The sequence below is a fragment of the Lepisosteus oculatus genome, chromosome 5 (genome assembly GCF_040954835.1).
Source record: "Lepisosteus oculatus isolate fLepOcu1 chromosome 5, fLepOcu1.hap2, whole genome shotgun sequence".
Classification (NCBI taxonomy): Eukaryota; Metazoa; Chordata; class Actinopteri; order Semionotiformes; family Lepisosteidae; genus Lepisosteus; species Lepisosteus oculatus.
Genome location: NC_090700.1, coordinates 35879285 through 35899929, shown reverse-complemented (window position 1 = coordinate 35899929; position 20645 = coordinate 35879285). Strand labels below are relative to the sequence as shown.

Here is a 20645-nt window from a genome sequence, read left to right as displayed (position 1 = left end):
AACAATCAGAAAATTGCAATTCCATGCTGAGGAAGAGGCATCAAGGCTTAGTGTGTGGTTGCTTATATGCGTCAGTTCTTTTCATACACATGTGTTCTTTCATGTTGCTTCCAGCTGAAAAGTATATGAAGCATTTTTATATTGCATGACAGTGAATATTAATATTGGACCCAAAGAACTACAGGTAGCACCTCTACTTTCAAGGGGCACTGGGCTGTCCTGTAAAGGAAGGCTGTGTGCTTGGCAGTCTTTAGAGGCCATGTGTTCTTGCTGTGGCTTGTGGAGAGGGTTTGCTGTTGGCTCTAGCTGGAGGTCTGGAGGCCGGACACAGGCAGATGGCTCTGACAGGAAGACTGGTGAAAGGTGGCAAAGGGGCAGTGGAGCAGAAGGGAGGGGGTGGCACTACCTCTGCTGCCCCTTGGAGCAGCAGCAGATGTTTAATGCCAGGTACCCCCACCCCTAGCCCTGCATGGGATATTGTCAGCTTACAGATGCCATTGTAGAAGTGTGCCTGTCAGGTTGCAGTTTCCATTTGAAGTAGCAGGTGGAGAAGGGGAGAGTCTGTTTCTCCATTTGAATTAAGGGTGAAATGTAGGTCTGCTAGGCTGAGCAAGCCTGAAGCTGAATACAGCCAGGACACTTGGGTCAATGCCTTCTGTTACAATCATTGCCAGTGGCCTGAAGCAGTCATGACCTTGGGTTTACATCTCACCTGAAGAAGCGCCCTCCTAAAGCAGAGTGTTTCCAGACCACCACACTGGAGTATTGGTTTGGAAATTCTGGTCCGGAGGGAAGAGCAGCACCTGGTGTACCGACACCTGGTGTACAGCAGTAAGATGGTTTTCATTAGGGCTCACTCATCCCTGTAGTGACCATGCCCAGCCTTGCTTAGCATCCCAGTTCCGATGAGATCTGGTGGTTATGCTTCTTTGAATGATTAAAAAGCATTCATTATGGTTTAAAAAGGACATATGTAGCTGGAAAAATAAAGACAGAACTGAGTTTATTGACTGAAAAACATTTTTTTAACTGAGCATACAGTAGCCATATCATCACAGGCTGGTAAGGACTTGCAAAAGACCAGCCTCTGTCTTCTCCATATTAATGCCAGCATTCAGTACTTGTCCATTAAAAATGTATTTCCCCTTTGAAGCATTGATATATAGCATAATTTTTTAAAATTTGCAACGAGTGAAGAAATTGACATGTGAGCGTGCTTCCCAGCACTAAATAAGTAAAGATTCTCTAGGCAGCCATTCCACTTAAAAATATATAGACTTTTTCTGAGTTATTTTTGACTCTCGGGTTTCCTGTCCTTTTTTCTTCTTTCATCTGCCAGTACAGAGAAAAAAAAACACTCACAGAATTTGTAATGTTCTCTTCAGATTTCTTTGTTTAACGCAACATTTGAAGGTCAGTGTTTGTCTTGAGAAGTTCTTCCTCTCGTCTTTCATTTACCTGTAGTGTGACGGGAGTCCTCATGTCTACCCAGAGTCCTCTGGGATGCCTCGCTCTTCCTCCGCTGTCAGGAGCAGGCCTGTTCACACACTGGCAGTCCCTTTCCTTGTCAAGCAGAAAATAATTGAAAATGGATAAAAGACAATGAAATATACTGAATACACATCATGGAAAACTGCTAGGATTTGTATTCATTGAGCAATTGAGGTATATATCTAGACATTGAGTACAAACACAGCAGATAAGTACTTTTATGTGGAATATTGTAGTATGTTCAAATGTGTTGTGAATTTGGTGGACTGAAAGGATTTGAGAATCAGGGGTGAAGAATGTCATCACAAAATAATGAAAAAGCAACGCACTTTGGACACTGCATGCGAACTGTTTGTCTGACCGTGGCCTTTACTTTTGTCTTCCAGAAGGCCCTCCAGTCCGGAACACACTCCACAAACAGCAGTCCCTGCCTTTGCGGCCCATCATTCCCCTCATCGCCCGCATCTCCGACCAGAACGCCTCGGGGGCTCCTCCCATGACTGTGCGCGAGAAGAGCCGGCTGGAGAAGTTCAGGCAGCTGCTGGCCAGCCCGAACACTGACCTGGGTAAGTGTCGGAAGACAGCAGCTCAGATTTCTGCAGTGCCTTTCCATGCTTCATCTCTTTGATTTGCAATTACTGTTCCAGCATCGTGTGTGTGGGGGGAAGGGGGGGAAATCTTGTCACTTTCCAACAATTTTCTCTGATTGCAGCCTCCATCGGTAACCGTGGGCTCTTAAAACTGGTCCTTGAGGGACACACGGTCCTCTGGCTTTCATTACATCTAACTGATTTAACTGAACTCATTATTTGCTTGACTGGACCATTCTAACCCTTTTGCTTATGTCTTAAGGGTGATTTATAGAGTCCCCCAAGCCCGGTTGGAAGACAGTGCTTGCAGACCAGAGTTAAGGATACCAGTTCGGGCCCTCCTACCTGTTAACTCAGGATTTGACTGCTGTTGAAGTGCTTTCAGCCTGGATTCTGGCTTTTTCCTAATGCCGACCCGGCTTTGGTTATGATCATTTAATCTCTCCAGCGCTGAACTCTTCTCATTTTTCACCCAGCCCCTCAGCACTGCTTCTGTAAGTTGACCCAATAAAACACAATCGAAAAAATTTCAAGTTCAGAATGCTCTGGGGTGAGTTCCCTCATTGCCCTCCTACAGATCCCACAGACATTGCCTCTCCTCTAAGATGTCTGTCCTTTGTCAAAAACTGCCACTCCAGTCACTCAATCTATTGCTTAAAAAAATTAGCTATACTTGCAAGCTATTTAGCTGTTGCGTCTGTTAATAAAATCTCTAACTAACACCCTGCATTACAAGATGGATCCAAACCAGATCAGCAGCTTCCACGCCTTCGAGCAGTCTGGCCGACACCAACTAACAGATGTGCTTGAAAAACACGCATTCCAGGCTTTGAACAGAAGTGTTTACTCTTTTCAAATAATTGATTTCAGCTTGCACTCTCAATATTTATCTTATCGGATGCCTGACTTTTATTATAATATTTCTGAGATTATTTTGATGGCATATCCTTGTATACGTATACATTCTTTATAATTTCTCAACAAAAATATTTCTCATGCCTAAAAAGGGCCAAGTTAGAAGATAACTGTTGCACCAGCAAAAAATACCAAACACCACACAGTTAAGTAACATCGTTATGTGATGTATAGCTTGGACTGTTGGGCAAAATAGTGATTTAGGAAGGTGTTAATTTTACTCATATTGTTAGTAAACAGCTACAGATATGTGCTGTGTTGTACTTTTGATTCATTAACTACAGGTATCTTGCACTTTATAACTTCTTTGCTGCTGTATTGTAATTCTGACTCATTAATCTCAGTCAATGACACATTTTTGTAGCCTTACCTTTCACTACAGCTGTACTCTGTAAGTGTACTCTGTCATGCACTGAGGTGAAGTTGGAATTGATTACCGATATATATGTTGGTAATATGCAGCTTTGTAATTTTGTTAAGGTGGTGGTTTACTGTACTTTATTGAGTTTCAGTAGTGATAGTGATCTATAATAGTGTTTTGTATTTCTGAACCTGTAAAGGTTTTTATAAATGTCCTATACTCTAGCGGGTTTTCACATACTGTATGAGAGTAATTTATGGTCCAATGTATACATTATCATAAAGCTGCTTAGGTCATGGCATCTTGGAGATAATCCCAGAAGCAAAGGGCACAAGGTGGAACTACACCCTTGTGGGGATCAGTCCACCAACAGGGAAAAAAACACACACACACACACACACACACAGACAGAGCTCATGGAGACAATTTAGAGTCTCCAATTAACCTTTATTGTCCGTGATCACAGTCTTGGTCTTTTGAAAGTGGGAGGAAACAGGAGCACTCAGAAAAAAACCTGTGTAGTCCTTGAGTGACAGTTCAAACTTCACACCAGTCCTGAATGAAACAGTTTATACGTCATTCTGGAGCCCCTGATGTAACGCACTGTGGATGTGATTTAGCAAAGAGAATCTTTTACACTGTTTTGCGGTTGTAATTCAATGTTCATCTTTTCTGTTTTTTCGTTGGAATATACTGCAGTGTACCATACTGAGGATGCAAGTCAGTAATGACAGGGGTCTTGAATACTTAAATATGGTGAAGAAGAGTTTTACCATTTCTGACTCAAAACACCTTTTCTGTAATAAAGTGCTAGGGCCAGAGTAGATGCTGCAAGTAAATACTACAAATGAAAAGCAGTGCTGTCGTTACATTTTTGATGCTTGAGAATGAACCAAAGCTCGTTTATGGGATCCCGGTGCAGGAGCTCTGCATTGTCAGAGATTTCAAGACGGCACAGTCCCTGAGTTTTGACAGGTCCTTCCCTTCCCCTTCGCTCTTTTATGAGTTTTCATTAATTGCAAAATGCCACATGTGCCTTTCCCCCTCCCCGCAGCCCTCAGGGGAGTTGTCGCCCGCCGTCTCGCACTGGTGTTCCAGCCGCTGCGGGAGCGCTCCGATTTGAAGCGGCGGCCCCAATTACCGCTGTCCTCCGCCGCTCCGCAGTGGCGGGCGGGTCAGGCAGCGGGGCCCGAGTCTGCTGTCAGCCCGAGATCCCAATGCCCGCCTGCCTTTAAGGTTGGGAAGCTGGGCGGCAGCAAAGCCAGAGTGCCTGTGAAATGACTGTGTGTCGATGGAGAGGGAGGGACCCTGCGCACCGCAGTTCAGGTGATAGCTCTCTAATCACCAGGCCCGTTCACTAAAACGATTTGAGTCGGCAAATCTTTTCACATAACTTGAATGATACCCAAGGTACATGTATTCTTTGACATACCGTGGAGTGACTTGGAAAGGCCAGAGAACAGAGCTATGATTTTAAACACAGATTGTTGTTAAAGTAATAAGTAAAAACAGTTTTAAGGAATTTAACCAAATTTCCGTAATCCGAATTAGGGTAATCTATATTTAATCGTACATTTATAACTTTCTTTTTATTAAGCCTTTCCATTTTGTGTCCACAAATCTTCGCTGAATTTTGTCCGTGATTTTAAATTTTGATGCCCTTGCTGATTAAATTCTTACCATCCTGAGAGAATCGGCCCTTTAGGTATGAATGACTGGATTCCAGTGGAGAACTTAGATGAAATCTGTATTATGGACTTTTACAGTAATGTGTTTCCATACTGCAAAAAGGCCTTTTTTTTCTAAATTTGGAGTTGTCATTTATTTTTATTATATACCTACCCAAATGGGAATTTATCATTGTTTTTTTAAGATTTGAGTTTCCAGCAGCAAGCCCCATCAAAGCCTTTGAGGATATTTAATACTTAAATTAGTCTTTGTGGTCTTCTTTGCTGAAGACTAAAACAAAGTTAAGTTAATTAAGCTTGTCAGAGTAGGATACTCCCTTAAGCCTTGGTCCATAGCAGACATGTTTTGGACAGTATTCTAAATGAGGTGTTATTAGCTCCATTGTGCAACTTCAGTTTTGCAACATTGGCCAAAATTACTTAAGTTACTGTCCATTTCAGTTGTAGATCATAACTGCCTTATTTATGGTTTCCACATCTGTGTAGATCTAAATAATGTTTTTTTAAATAGCTTCCTCATGCTCAGTGTTTCCCATCTCGTAGTGTGTATGCTTCCGGTGCCTGCATTAAATGGAAATCTTGTAGTGCTTGTTGTCCTCGTGTCCAACAATGTGCTTAGCCAGCCTTTGTGGTCTCTGTTCTTTGAGGAACATGCGAACTGGGGTCTCAATCCATCCAGAATTGTCAGGGGCCTTCTTGCCTAAATGCACCCTGTTTAAAGACATGCTTAATCATTGGTAAGATCTGGTTCTCTAATTTTCAATGCATTTGTTAATGTCTGCCAAGAAATACTAGATGTACAGTATCCAGACTTTTCCTGAGAGTTGGAAGGAGTTATTAGCACCAGAGAAGAATTCTTCGTACCAAAGAGTTTAGTATAACAATCTGTCATTTAAATTAAGATCCCTCTAGCAGGCTTTGTCAGACAGTCTCCAGACCCTGTTTAATATCTTTTCGCATTTGTTATGCTAGATATTCTTACAGGAGAGAAGAGTGAAGTCTGCCTAGTTGTTAGGAAAATGGCTTGATTGCACTGATTAGCGTCGTAAAAAAGTGAAAATTGGATCTCATGGGGACTGCAGAAAATCCAGATATGTCTGAAGTATGTTATATCTAAACATGGAGGCCTGGTAATTTGCTCTGCTGTACATACAGCATAGCTAACCCACTGAGACACAGGATCTACTAATACAAAGAAGCAGTGAAGCACACAGACATAACATACAAACCCAGGTTAGGGTAAAGTTTAAACATGCTCTTTGTGCGTCACTCTGAGCCCAAACCCTTTGTGCTGTATTGCTTGGCTGAGGTGTTTAACCTGAAGCCCTGTTGTAAGTGATTCTGCCGCAATAGTAGCTGAAGCAGCGTCTGCGAAGCCGTGGTCTTTTTCTGAGGCTTTTGCATCTCCAAGTAAACCTGCTAAGGCCACTGCTCTGGAGGAATGAAAAATAGTGCAAACCAGCTCAAGGATATACCTCAACAACCAGCAAACAGCTGGCTGTGCTCATGCCCTACTGTCCACTCTTCACCTTCAGCAGGACACAGGAGTGACGTGCACTTCTCTGAGGAGGACAGCAGGGGGAGCTGGCTGGCAAGTATAGAAGAGCTGCAGAAAAGGCACAGCTCCCCTGCATCTTGTCGTCACTTAGTGATACTGTTGTAATACCACTACCATTGCTAAAAATAATTAGAATAACGCTAAGCTCCTACTGAGGCTACTGCTTTATAAAAAATGCTGTTTTAGTGTGCTTAAAAATAATAGGATTTCTGCTGCTAATAATAATTTCATGATGGAGATAATAATTACAGATCCATCACAAGGACAATAATAACGATGATGAAATTATGATTATGAAATACTGAAGGTTATGTGAACACGAGTAGTAAAGGAATGCATGCTTGGACCATTGTGTTAAGAATCCCTTCTGTGGTTTGTTTTTGGCATTGACAGCTCTGATTATTGACATCCTTTTACAGTCACCTGTCAGATTAACCAGCATTACTTTGCATTATCCCAAGCAGGGGTTTCTGACTGCTCCTAAAAAGTAGTGAATTTTTAATACTTGGCCTTTGTTGTCTTTAAATTAACCCCCTCTTGTTGTCAGCGAGCAGTCTCTCATTTTGTCAGTCGGCGCTGTGCCTGCCTGTTGGAAATGGATGTAAGCTTCTAAGGGTGTGTCGTAGCACAGCTCAGTGGCTGTGTCCTTTCTGCTGTCTTCACATGGGCAGCAGCAGAGATCACAGAAATCTTCGGTACCTGGGGACCCTCCCACCATCGCCCTGCAGTTTCAGCTGAAGTCTTTCCTCGCCTTCCACGATTATTCCTCATGCAGATGAAGAGAAAGCTGGAGAAAGAAGGAGCTACAGGGGTGCCGTCCTTGACAGCCCCCTGAGCTGCTCTGTGTCTGCATTCCAGCACCTTACACTAGAGGGAGAGGCAAAACGATGCATTTAAACAGTCTTCCACTCTAATAGAAGTTTAATGGATCTCACTGTTACTTTACTTTTAAATGTGTGTCCTTAAATGGAAATTAAAAAATCAACTAGCATCCAAAAAGTTTTCATCATAAAGCTTTCATTGACGCAGATTAGTGTTTTTTTTATATTATGCAAAAAAGTGCACCTGTACTGTTTGATTAGTGATGCAATGATAATCAGTGATATGCCTTCATGTAAAGTGTTCATTGCGTTCGTTAGTACTGGGAAAATCACTCCTGCCAGGATGATTCGTCACTGTTGTTGCAGCTTTTTCTGCACCAGAGTGCTCTGTCCAATGCAGGACACTGAGCAGACTGTACTGCTTGAATTTGCATCTTTGGATGCAGTCACACTTAATACCTTTATAAATGCTGTTTGTTATGGTGATTCTTCTGTTATTTGTTCAGAATAACAATGCATAGAAGTTAAATGAGCACCTTCATATTCTGCATGTGAGTACTGTATATGACAGGCTGGTGATGTTTTGGCCAAGTGGCTGAAGATGCCTAAATTACCTTGACTGTATGATCCAGTCATCAATGAGAAACCTTGGGAGATTGCAGCATTTTTAAAATTGCCATTAACCGTAATGACATTTATGTGTCATTTGAAGAGGAAACTATATTTGTATTCATTTCAATATTGCTACCTTTTTACAGTGCACACATTTGTCTTTATGAATGTAAGAAACTAAAGCATGAGGTTCAACAGTATGGCAGGTTAGCTTGTTAGGTCCAGCACCTGATCTCAGTTTTAAATGCACTTCCTGTGAAGTACAGTATGTAAGCAATTGAGAGTTCAGATATTGGCAACTGTGAAAAGGGCATTCTCCGCTGCCTGGTTGAAAGTTTAAAACTTGGAGCTGTTTGATTATGCATCACTGGTCAGGTGTGCTGGTTGTTTGGAGCTGCCTGCTTTTCCCATACAAGTACGGCATCGTCCCCCAGATGAAGTATTAATGTGCTGAGCTGGGAAGTGTGCTGTGCAAGCTGCTTCTCCTGCAGTGTTCGTGCAGGACTCAGAACCCCTTACTCAGAAGTTGTGGAAGTATTTATTTTTCAGTTAGCGCATGATATCATTTGAGCTGGGATCGTAAACAGGCACTCAGATCTGGTGCAGAGGAATGTTTTGCCGTCGGTGGTAAAACTCTGTGCTCCACTGTGTGTTCCGAGTGCAATATTTTCTTTTGATGCACAGCAGGACAATCTCCGATTATCATACAGTGTCCCGTTTCTCATTCTTTTCCCTCCTTTGATGAATCTAGATGAAGCTGCAAAAATTACAGACTTCTGATATTTTTGTGCGCAGAGACATCACAGTTTTCTTTGCCGTGTCAGAAAAGGCAGTCACGCAGAAAACACAACCTGTGTGGGCATTCAGGTTCAGTAACGCGCTGTGTGGGCATGTCACTTTGAATAGTATTAGAGATGCTCTCCATTCGGTTGAGGACAGAACTGAAGATCGGTCAGCCTCTGTCCTCTGTCCTCTGTCATCTGCCTTTTCTGTTGCTACCCTCTGCTTGCCGCAATGCACTGCTGTTCTAGAACTAAGGGTGTGGGGCAGCTGGGAGAGCTGACTCGCCTGCCGGTACGATGGAAAGGAAGTGGCCCTTCACCAGGCCTACAAGCTTCAATGGCAGCGCACTTTACATGTCAGCACTGTGGTTCCCTCTACATCAGTGTGTTGAAGCAGAGAATGTTAATTGACCCGGTTGCCTGATGTGTTCTGTCTGCAGAGGAGCTGAGGAAGCACAGCTGGTCAGGGATTCCCAGGGAGGTGCGGCCCATCACCTGGAGACTGCTGTCGGTAAGTGTTTTCAAGCATGACACCACAGAGTGACACTCCACTCTCCATCCATCAAAGTGATGTTGTTGTTGTTGTTGTTATTATTATTGTTATATTCTAACTGCTTATTCCAGTTCAAGGAGATGCACAAATACTCATGCAGTCACACCAGGGCCAGTTTTCCTAGAAGCCAGTTAACCTACCAGTATGACACTGGAGCATCTGGAGGAAACCCATGTGAACACAGGGAGAACAGGCAAACTCCACATAGATAGCACCTCAGGTCTGGAATTTAACCCGGGGGGCCCTGTGCTGCAAGGCAGCAATGCTCACCATTGTGCCGACCGCTTCCCTCTCTATGATGCAGAATGTCAGCCTCTGCACAGACCCTTCATGGTTTTTGTTTGGCACTTTCCACTTGTACCACTGACTGTCCAGGTCAGAGCTGCTCATTTTATTTTGGCTGGGTTCTGTTCAGCACGCCGGCAGTTGCATATGCATTTCTACAAGATGAATCACTGCAACGGTGTAGTGGCTGAGCCTGACAATCAAGGTCCCCCCTCCCAAAGCTCAGACTATTTATTATTCTCCCTGCCAGTATCTGTGCCTAAAGTACTAGAGGGTTTATTCATTTTTGTTTTGTTTTTTGAGTGTTTGAATGCTGCTTGGCAAGGGGCTTTAAAATGCTGCCTGCTGCATAATAACTCCTTGCCAATAAACATATCCTTAAGGTAGGGTTTCTTCAGCTTCTAATTAAGGTTCATAATTACCAGCTCATTGATATTAGTCTGTCATGCTTACAGGGTCTGCTGTGTTTGATCATTCCAAGTATTCTCACATTGTCACACATGTTGCCATTGACAGCCTGCCTGTCACCAGCTCTTTCTCTGGGGTTCTCATGTGCCCTTTTAGTACGGCTGACCTGTATTATAGAACCGTGCACAGCTTGATTTTGGGATCTCTCTGCTCTCTGTTTATGCCTGTCTGTCAATGAAAGTTTCTGGTTGCAAACAATAGTTGTCTCAAGACAGAGCTTCAGGAATATTAACCTGTGGCTTCTGACTCCTGGTGCGCCTGGAACAATTACAGTAGTTTAAACAGAAGAGTTTCAATGTTATACATATTGTTGGTATTGTTGCTGTGTTTAGCACTGCATATATGGTTACTTGAAGAACTATTATAATATAGTGATATCTGACAGTTTAATTGGAATATAGGTAAGCATTTATATATTGTAATGAGACTGTTATTTTGATCAGTTCCCAAAGTGTTTTACTCTTCTAACCTTTTCCAATTTTGTGACACATATGGTCAGAAATCCATTTTTCCTACAGCTTTATTTTCTGGTGTGGTATTTTGCAATATCTAATTTCTACACGCTGGCCTCAACATATTTCACATAACAATCAGGTATAGAACTATTCGCATAAGATAACAGGTTTCAAGCTTACGGTTGACCTGCTATCTGAGGTTAACAAAAAGCACAAGATGAAATAGATCCATGGTTCTCCAACAGGAACAAGGTGAGAAAAAGGGTGACTAATGAAGGCCTCTCTGCCTCTGCCGTGAGCTTGTTTAACTTTGTGTCTTTTGAATAGTAAAAGATGAAATCTTGGCTGCAAAGACGGGTTGACTCTGACATATTGGGGAAACTGCTCCCAGAGACAGCCCCCGATACGCATGACCAATTTCAGTGGGACGGCCTGGACTGTAAAAGAAAGAGCCCCCATGGCAAGGACACTGAACTGCAGCTCTGTGCTCCCACAGCACGACGAGGCAGCTGCTTGTGTAATACTTAATTAAGGTATTATACCAGAGATGTAAATACATGCTGCTACCAGTAGCACTCTGTAAGATGCAGCAAGATGTAGCGCTGCCATTTCAGAAAATGACTTTCTAAAAGCAGAGGTATTGATCCCCGGCCTTCATTGCCTATTTACACCGTGTGTTCCTGTGTAGAGCAGGATGTTGTTTGATTAAAATAAAGTGTTCGTCATGTCTCATTTTGCTGCACTCTGTGGTCCTGAGATGCAGAGATCCTTGTTGTCTTTGTTTCCTCTGGGGATTCCGCTATCCAGCTTGTGTTTACACAGCTGGATGTTCTGTCATGAACGCATGTATCCAATATACATAGAATTCATCAGTCAGTTTTATTCCGCTATAGCGCCTTTCAGTGCAGATTACCCTCAAGGCACTTTACATAATATATACACTAAAAAATAGTGTAGCAGAGAGAGTGTATAATAAATACCAGGCATAAATGAGTAATTAAAGGAGTGAAATGGCTTGGTCCTCTAACTTGTCAAGTCCTTAGATCATTAAGGATCTTAAAGCCAGCTTAACAGTGTCCTGCTTCCTTTGTCGTGCTGCCTTGAAAACTACCCACTGAAATTCTTTAATTAATTCCCACGAGTTGCGCGTCCTGTAGAAACTCAGTCTGAAACTAAACGTTTTGTCGTCTTTTTTCTTTCTGTTGAAACAGCTGATGACAACAGTCCAGACATATTTGTGCCTTGTTTTGTTAACATATCTACTATGTGTGTCCAGTATAATGTTCTGAATATTTGTTCTTCTCGTGTTTCTCATTGTGAAACCCTACAGCAAGTCAGACCAAACTACACAGGTATGTCCGTTATTGGTGGTTGGGATATGAATTAAGCTGTTTTTTAATCTACAGTTTGCTTTCCGCTTTTTATAGGTGGTAGATGATTTTTGCTTTAGTTGGTTAGATGTCTCTGTAAGTGACAGCGCTAGTTTGGCAGGATGCGTTTTAACTGTGCTAGAAACTCTGTGCCAAGCAACCATGACATCTGCACAGTATTCCCGTTTGGTTGGTGAGCACGTGTTTGAAGATTAATGTCCGCTCTGTGTGCAGAGTGGTATTCCATTAGCAGTCTTACGTTATGAGCAACAGTCTCCACTTGTGCTACAAACCTTTCCGTTCTCAAGTCCTGCATCGCAAGCAAAGGTATGCTCCCGACAACCGTCATTCATCTTGACATTGTGTGATTGCATTTCTCCCTTTCAGTGATTTTCCTTTGCTCCCAAGTTGCTTGGAAATGCTAATTAGCATCAGGCTCAATAAATAATGCAGGGGAAGTGTCTTATCTTAGTGTTGCACAGCGCCTGAACGTTGTCTTTGATCGCTCTCGATACATGTGCCCTCCCCTCCTACTTCAGAACATGCCATTCCCCAGGTCACCGCATCAATAAAGACCCGCAGTTTGGGAATTCTTTGTCCTGAAGCCAAAGAAAAAATCTTTTTGAAGAACAGCGCAAGTTAATCTGAATATTTAACCTCCTCTCTTGTGGAAGGAGCACGTTGTTGCAGTTCAGATGCGTGGTTTAGCTTGTCTCTTATCATGTCAGAGCTGCGTTTAACCTAGACTTTTATTTTACAGGTCTTCAGTATCTTGATTAAATGCATTTGGCTCCACCTCTGTTGCAGTGTAAGAGAGTCACCTGCTTGTATACCACTCAGCTTTATCACTCTGATTCCGAAAAGGTGATTAGTAAAACCGAGTGTGCGCCAGTAAAGTGTGATTTATATTCTGAAAACTAATCTCAGCTGAACCTGTCTTATGTAATGAGTAAACACTGTAAAAGCATATTCATACTATGGAAGCCCGTCTGGTACAATTGGAAGAGTGGTTTTCCATCATATAAACTGTTTCTCAGTTTCCCACCTGTTCCTAGTGCAAGGACTGTTATAATAAACGGTCTTGTGTATAGCTGTCTTATAAGCTAGTCTATGGTCTGTTTTTTCTCAGTTTCTGTTCTGATATGGCTATGAAATGAATGTGCGAGAGGCCTACCTCTTTGCCCTTTACTCTGGTCATGTGCACAGGTGCTGCTGGTGATGAGGAGGACAGTGAAGCAGACAATGTTCCTGCAGGAGAAACAAGGAGCAAGAAGGAGAGGTTCTCATTATCTTGTCACAGGCTTTGCTGTGTGATTAAAAAGCTGTTTGTCTGTGCTAAACTCTGCAGCATGATAGCTCGAGGCTGTGAGAGGTGGGGCTGCCCTTTTTTTCTTTCCCCAACATGCATAGCTTCAGGCTACGGAAATATTAGCAGGGATGAGACAGTGCAGTGGCAGCTGTATCCGTGTTAGATGAAGGTGGCCTAAAGTCAGATCTGGACTTGAAGCTGAAGTTAGCATCGCCCGCGCACACGGGGCTGCGAGACAGTCCGCCCTGGTGATAAATTCCTCCCGGCATTATCCTCCCACGCAGCAGGCGGACATTGAAAGCCACACTCAAGAATGCTCCTACACTTCAGATGGGTTTCATTAAGCCAGAGCTCAGTGACAGCTCCTGCCTGATCTGCTGGAGATTAATGAGCTCCAGAAAAAAATGCTGGAATTCCAGTTCAGTCCTGGTCCTAACGGGAGGCAGTTCCCCTCCTGGATTTGTTATTCACACCACAGGGATAGCTTACCGGACAGCCAGGTACGGAGGACTAATGGTTTCAATTAAACAAGTGGAACAGAAGTGAGATGAGAGAACTGTGCTGCATTGAAAGAGCCAGCTCTGCAAATCTCATCAGTGTTTCTAGAAGCAGTTCACATTTAATGTCCCATTTCTAGCCCTTCTGATTAAGGCACACTCCAGTCTTACAGTGTGGAACACCAAGCTAATTGTATGAAGATTTGGTTTTACTCTTTGTAAAGTGTCTATGCCTGCCAGGCTGCCTGAGAAATAGCACCTGTAATAGAGAAAATCCCCCCCCTCCCCCCCACACTCCTTTTTGCAGTGAAATACTGGATATAAAAAGAAGTTTAAATGCACACCCCACTCCTCCCTCCCCCCTTGGGCATTTCATACTGAATCGTAATGAGAAAAAGGAACACATACTTAAGAAGAACTGAACAATGCAATTAAAGAGACTTGCATAAATTATGCACTCTAACATTTTGCCGAACCTAATGGGATGCTGAACGGTAATAAAGAAAGCACCTGGGGAGCCATCTCTTTGCAGATGGCCTAGAGCTACACTTAGAAGTTCTTCTCTTTGACACGTTCCCGATTTTAAAGTAATAAAAGGTTACAGTTGACTTTAACGCAGACTCCGGCCTCATTTTGTTCCCAGTATCTGCAAACAAGAAGTGCAATAACTGCCAGCTCAGTCCTCATTATATGGCAGGCTGCTGGGCTTTTCTGCTCTAATAGATGCAGGCAGCGCCACCGTGGACGTCTGACACATGCATACCCACGCCTACTCTCTGTCTTCATCTCTGGCAGAATGGGATGTAGATGGCTTCTTTAATATTTCTAAATAAATATGTATTGATAGGAAGATTTGTTAATGTTTTCTAGGAGTTGCTTCAGGAGGAGGAAATCTCTTCGTGCTGATTAACTCATGGGCGGCAGTGGAAACATAATTAGAGCCTAGCAACTGAGCTGGATCAGAAAGTGTGTGTCTGTGTGAGCGCGCGCATGCATATGCATGTAGATCAGTGTTTTTCCGAACGCTGCCATCAGCATCAACTGGCTAAGCTTTTGCGAGACCCAGTGCTGCAAGTGTCCAATCACTTGACCTGCCCTAATCTGGCCTTTCTCTTATATTTTCAGTGTTCTCTTATCTAGTATAGTGAACAGCAAGCAGTGCATGAATAGAAATGAGACTCCCATTTCCAAGCAGTTTGATGCCACTTCAGGTTCTGTGAGCTGCAGATCCAAATGGTTTGTATAAAGCAGAAAACACTGTCATCATTAGTATGCATTTGCTTGCTTAGCAGACGTCTTCATCCTGGGTGGTAAATCTTATCCAGCTGCATAAATCAATACAGTATTGCGTTTAACAAAATAGATAAAATTCCAGACTTACAGTATATCAGCATAAATATAATACAATGAAGGAACAGATAAGTGCCAATAAATCTTGTATAGCCGAGCGCTAATTGGAGTGGAGTTGTGGAAACATGAAGTTGATCAGTAATCAGTAATGGTCCATTCTTTAATGTAGTTCTCTGTCATAAAATAATAGTAGCCGTACATTTTATTGAGCTGAAATTTATTTTGGATCTACAGTACCTTAAGCAGTAAACAGGAATGCAGACTTTTGCTTTTGGAAATATGACAAAAAGACCCTGCGCTCGCTGGAGGAAGTACAGTACTATGACAGTAAAGAAACCAGTGATATACAGGTTCAACCACAGAACAAGCCAGTCTGGGTGATGCAGGGTCCCCTGTTGTCTATGTCTTTAGAGAATGAACACGGCCTTCTTATTGATTTAGAGATGACAGAGATCATGCAGATGCTGACTTTGTATTCCTAGTGTGCGCTGTTATTATTAAGTTCCATAGATTTATTTTACAAGGTTAAAGCAATTGTTTACAAAATAATAAAGCTAAGCCCCTTAGTGACGAGGGGTTGATTGAATACTGACAATTTGAATGTGTTAGTGTGTAAATGTTACAGTACAAATGGGAAAACCTGTGAATTCACAAAATCCCAATATATTTCAGAAAATACAAGAAGTCCCTTGTTTAATGTTCAGAGATTTTCTGAAATCCCCAGTTTCATGTTCCTGGTGTAATATACTGTATGTATTTGCTCTAATGTGTATTCATCTATCCTCTGTCTGGGTTTGGTTTTTGTAAAAGAAACTGCAGTGTGTGAAACCAGGAGTGGCTCTCAAGTGCCTCACGCCACTTAGAGAAGGCATGAGCCTGGCTCATCTGCCAGCTGTGCCAGGGATTCCCCAGGTGGTGGCGGAGTGCTGCAGGGGTGGAGATAACATTAGTTTGCAAGGGCTTTCCAGCACGACGGCGGCCCTTGTAATTTGATAGACTCTTGCAGGTTTGCAGTAATGTCACCGAGAGATGTGCTACTTCTCCAATCGGTGTTGAATTTCCTGTCAGGAACTGTGGAGCTTCCTGTGTGCCCAAGAACTAGTGGCACTGCGGGTGGTCGTGTTGGAGGAGCTTTTCTATACATGATGTTCTCTTGCGTGTGGTACAGGAGCTTGTACATGAGTTATTCCACGTTTGGTGGGTGTGTAATAAAATAAACTGAAATGGTTCGAATGCATGTGTACGGGGAGTATTTCCACCTCCTCAGTGGGGAGTCTGAAGGCACCATGAACAAGATCTTCTTTTAACAGGACAGAGCTACACTGTGAGATCTGTTAAAAAATACAAAGAAGTTCTTAGATCATTAAGTTGCTCGTAACCGAACACGCAAAATGAGCTGAGTGGCCTCCAACTTCTAACGTTTGTATGTTTTTTATGGTGAACTGTGTAGGGGTGAACTGAGATAGTTTTCCCTCATACTATTCACCTGTCAGCCTACAGGACAACATCACTGCAAGTTACTGTCCTGCCCTGTTTTTATAACTTATCTTGCTGAGACTTTTATGTTTGAGGTCTGAAAGGAAGGAAGGCTCTATCGCCAGAAAGTTTCAGCCTTTACTTGTTCTTTTTTGCAGCCAACACCTGCTGACTCAGCTCCTTCCTGGAGCTTCATTGATATAATGCCAAATTACTAAATTTGATCACCTGTTAAACAGTTGTTTTTTCTTGAGACGTCTGTGCTGGACTTGACTCTCTGCACTCCTGTCCAGAGGGTCAAACCCTTTCTGATTAAGAACACTGGACTACTACTCTCTCTTGCCTGTACCTTACTATTGTATGTGTTCTTGGAGTTCAATAGATAAATAAAGCTCTGGCTACAGGTTAGTTAAAAGTATAAATTGAGGAATGATGTATTACCTTGTACGGTCAATCCACTTAACTCTAAAGCTATCCATCAGTTTCGGTTCTCCTGTATTTCTTCCTAGTCTCCTTGTCATTGGGCATCTGAAGCATAGGGCTGGATTATGCGATGCTGAGAGGTACAGCAGTCAAGGCTCTGCTCCCTAACACCTCTCTGCCAGACGTTTAGTCAATACAGGGTATGGTGCAGGGAGAATGCTGGAAGAGCTGAGAGACTGCAGCCTATAGTGCTGGTCTGAGGGGGAGGGGGTGCCTGGGGTGGGTGGAGGAAGAGATTGAAAATGTGTCCTGAATCAGTGAAGTCTTACTGAAATAGAACATGAGCAGCCTGAAGCGAAACAAAAAGTTTGAGTCCCGTCATAAATATCTTATTTTTTTGTGTCCCCTGCGTCTCTCAGGGTTGTATATAAAAAAAAAAAACACTGCATTGAATTCTAAATAAATCTGAAAGTTACAAAATCGGAAAGAAATGTTTAAAGTGCCTTGAGGGACCCTTAAATGAGCATTCTGAAAGATTTATGTGACACTTCACAAACACATTGTTTTCTTACAGAGGAGGAAAAGAAAACGCAGGTGTTTAAATTGTGGTGGTAAATTTTTGATGAATATGGCGCAGTATTTGTGTGTCGCCGTGGTTCAGGTTTCCTTTCTCTTTCTGCAGAATTGAAAACCTGTAGCTCTGGATTAGACGATCACAACCGAAACTTTGCATGACAGGGTCTGTGCTTTAGTGACCGCTCTCCTGCGTGCTCTTCTGCGCAAACATTTCCTGCATTACTCTATTCCCCACGGGTTCTGCTCTTGTCTGGGGAAGGGATGTTGTGATTAGTGTCCTCTGATCATCAATTAGTTGTCTGTTCCCTGCAGGATTTAAAGCAGAACACAATCCTCAGGTAGGTAGGAAAAAACACTTCTCACCCCTTAAGCAGAACATAATGCTAATTTGTCTCCCTTTTGTATAATTGGCGGATTTTAATATTCATCATGTGCTCTGCTCGGTGTGAGCATGCACGTTCATAAGATGTCATTTCCTTCTGTGTAAGAATAAAAATTAAAAGGAAGTAGAAGCATGAGATAAAATGATGGGGGCATTTGGGAGAGACGTTGATATTTTCAATTGTTTCGTGTAATTTGACAGTTTCATTTATATAAATGTATGTGTAGAAGTCATGGTAACTGCAGAAAGGCCTGGCATCTATTGCTTGTTTTGCCTGTCTCTTTAATGCGGGAGACTAACACAAACTGCCCAGCCATGTAGTTGCATCTAAAACCCTGGCTTCTTTCAAAAAATGACTGCATCAGATCCTAAAATCAATTAATTTCTAACTCCCAAATGGACTAGATGGAATGGGCCTCTTGTTTGAAACCTTTCTTAGTTTTTTGTATTGTATATTGTCGGCAAATGAACATGTACTAACAGGCATGAAAAAGGAGTATTGTACCCCATAGAATTTGGTGTGTTTTTAATAACTTCCGCTTATATACTTCCTGGGGTATCTAAATCTAAATCTACTCTGAACAAGCTGCAGTATGTCCAAAATTCAGCAGCCAGAATCCTGACCAGGTCTAGTGCAAGTGTTCACATTACTCCTATCCTGGAGTCCTTGCACTGGCTTCCGGTCAAATTCCAGGTAGACTTTAAAATCCTCATGCTCACCTACAAGGCTTTACATGGCTTGGCACCTCAATACCTGTCTGAACTTTTATCGCCCTACTCCCCACCTCGCAACCTCCGCTCTTCAAATTCTGCCCTCCTTACTGTCCCCCAAGCCCGTCTACAATGTATGGGCAACAGGGCCTTCTCCTGCTATGCCCCCAAGCTCTGGAACTCTTTGCCCAAGGATATTAGAGAGTCACCTTCTCTAAACTCCTTCAAATCCAGACTCAAAACCCTCCTTTTCAGAAAAGCCTTTACTTAACTGGTTCCATTCTTCACCCCTCTGCTCTTCTTAATACCATCTTCCACGGTCTCCTCTATTGTTATTGTTGTATTGTTGTAATTATAATTGTGTCCTGTCTTGTGAAATTTTCTTATTTATTGTTGTAGTCTTCTTATTTATTGTTATTGTCATCCTGTAAAGCGCTTTGAGAAGCCACCTTTAAAGGTGCTATATAAAATAAAGTTTATTATTATTATTATATAAAATGTGTGTGTAATAAACACACTAATATATATTATTTTTCTTATTCCCATTATTTGTGGTGACCTCTTGCTTTCGAAAACATTGTAACCCTGAATGGTGTTTCTTATTATACTGTATATATGCATATAGGGATTAAGTGAAGTCCAACAGATGCACTCTGACTTCTCTCATTTATTTTAAATACTATTCGCAAAGTGGCTGATCCACTGAACTGTATTTATAAACTAATCTGATGTCCCTCCACCCCCCTCAAGAATGCTGGAGACACTCCAGAAAGTGAAGCTTCTTCTGATAATGTACATGCACAGGCTATGTATAGCGATTGCCTTTGGCTAGAGACCTGATTTTGTGACTTAATTCAGTACCTGGGATCTGTGCCAGAGCATCTTAATTTCAATCGGAATATTTCACTTTGACTCTGACCTTCTGTTTCTCTCTGGAGAGGAAGATATTTCCTCTGCTCACTCATTTATTTAATTAATTTGTTCAGTCGCTAAAAGAGTGGAGCAGGGCTATTTTCCTCCAATGATGGCAATTCAAAAATGGAGTGCTCCCATTCCAAATCAGTTTAAAATAACGTGCTAATTAGGGCTTTTCAGAGTCAAGGTGCTTGTTTGGAGAGTTGGTTGAGCCTTGCAGCCCAGTCACTGATCTGAAGGTGTGGAGAAAAATCTGAATGGTGCTGTGGCTCCTTTAATACTCTTTTCAGCTGGTCAGACAAATTCAAATTGCATTCAACCTCTTGCAGGCACACAGACGGGATTATGCATTCATATATAGATAAAATTCATGGGGACATACCTGCAGTTCTTGAGGAAAGTGTGTGTGCATGTGTGGGGGTGGGCACGCAGACTTTATTTAATTAATCCTCTTGACTTTCCAACCATGCTCACACTTGTAAGAGTTTTCCACTACTGGAATAATTAAAGCAAGCATTTGCAAACAATAAACACAGGATGGGTTTTGCTTTGGAAAGCAATTCATAAACTGGATTCCATTTTGGGAGAGTGCTGTTTGAACAACCACCTGTAATTAATACATTAGGTAAATGTTTTATTCAGTACAGTTGCTGTTTTCTTTGTCATTTTTTATTGTACTTACTGAAGCGTGCACATACAGTGTACAAGAACTGCAATCATGCACCCTGTGTTTCTCTGATAAAAGAGAGAGAGAGTTCTGAACCCAACAGCAGTGAGGCTGTCAAGTCTGTATAATTGATTGAGCAAAACAAGAAGCAGAAATATCTGTATTTTCCTTAACTTTCTAAAGCCTTGGAACAACCTCAAAAAAGCTGATAAATGGACAAAGCAGTTTGATATATGAGAGAACAGTTTGCTTAATTTATTGCATCAAAACTCCTGTCAAGGGGGAAAAAAACAAAAAAAATCTTTGCACAGAGTATTGAAAGATGAGTTGGAGAGCAAGTGTTTTGAAGGAATCAGCCATTTTTTTCTAGTTAATAACTCAAGCCTTTTG

At 42.2% G+C, this 20645-nt stretch overlaps 1 protein-coding gene across 2 annotated transcripts in view; it reads left to right on the top strand.

Annotated features, from left to right (window-relative positions):
- Positions 1-20645, top strand: part of tbc1d22b (TBC1 domain family, member 22B) — a 137361-nt gene that overhangs the window by 17913 nt on the left and 98803 nt on the right. For both annotated transcript variants that reach the window (XM_069190323.1, XM_006628423.3), the window contains 2 exons: positions 1878-2057; positions 9259-9329. In XM_069190323.1, the coding sequence (XP_069046424.1) occupies positions 1878-2057; positions 9259-9329 (251 nt within the window). The remainder of the gene's footprint in view (positions 1-1877; positions 2058-9258; positions 9330-20645) is intronic.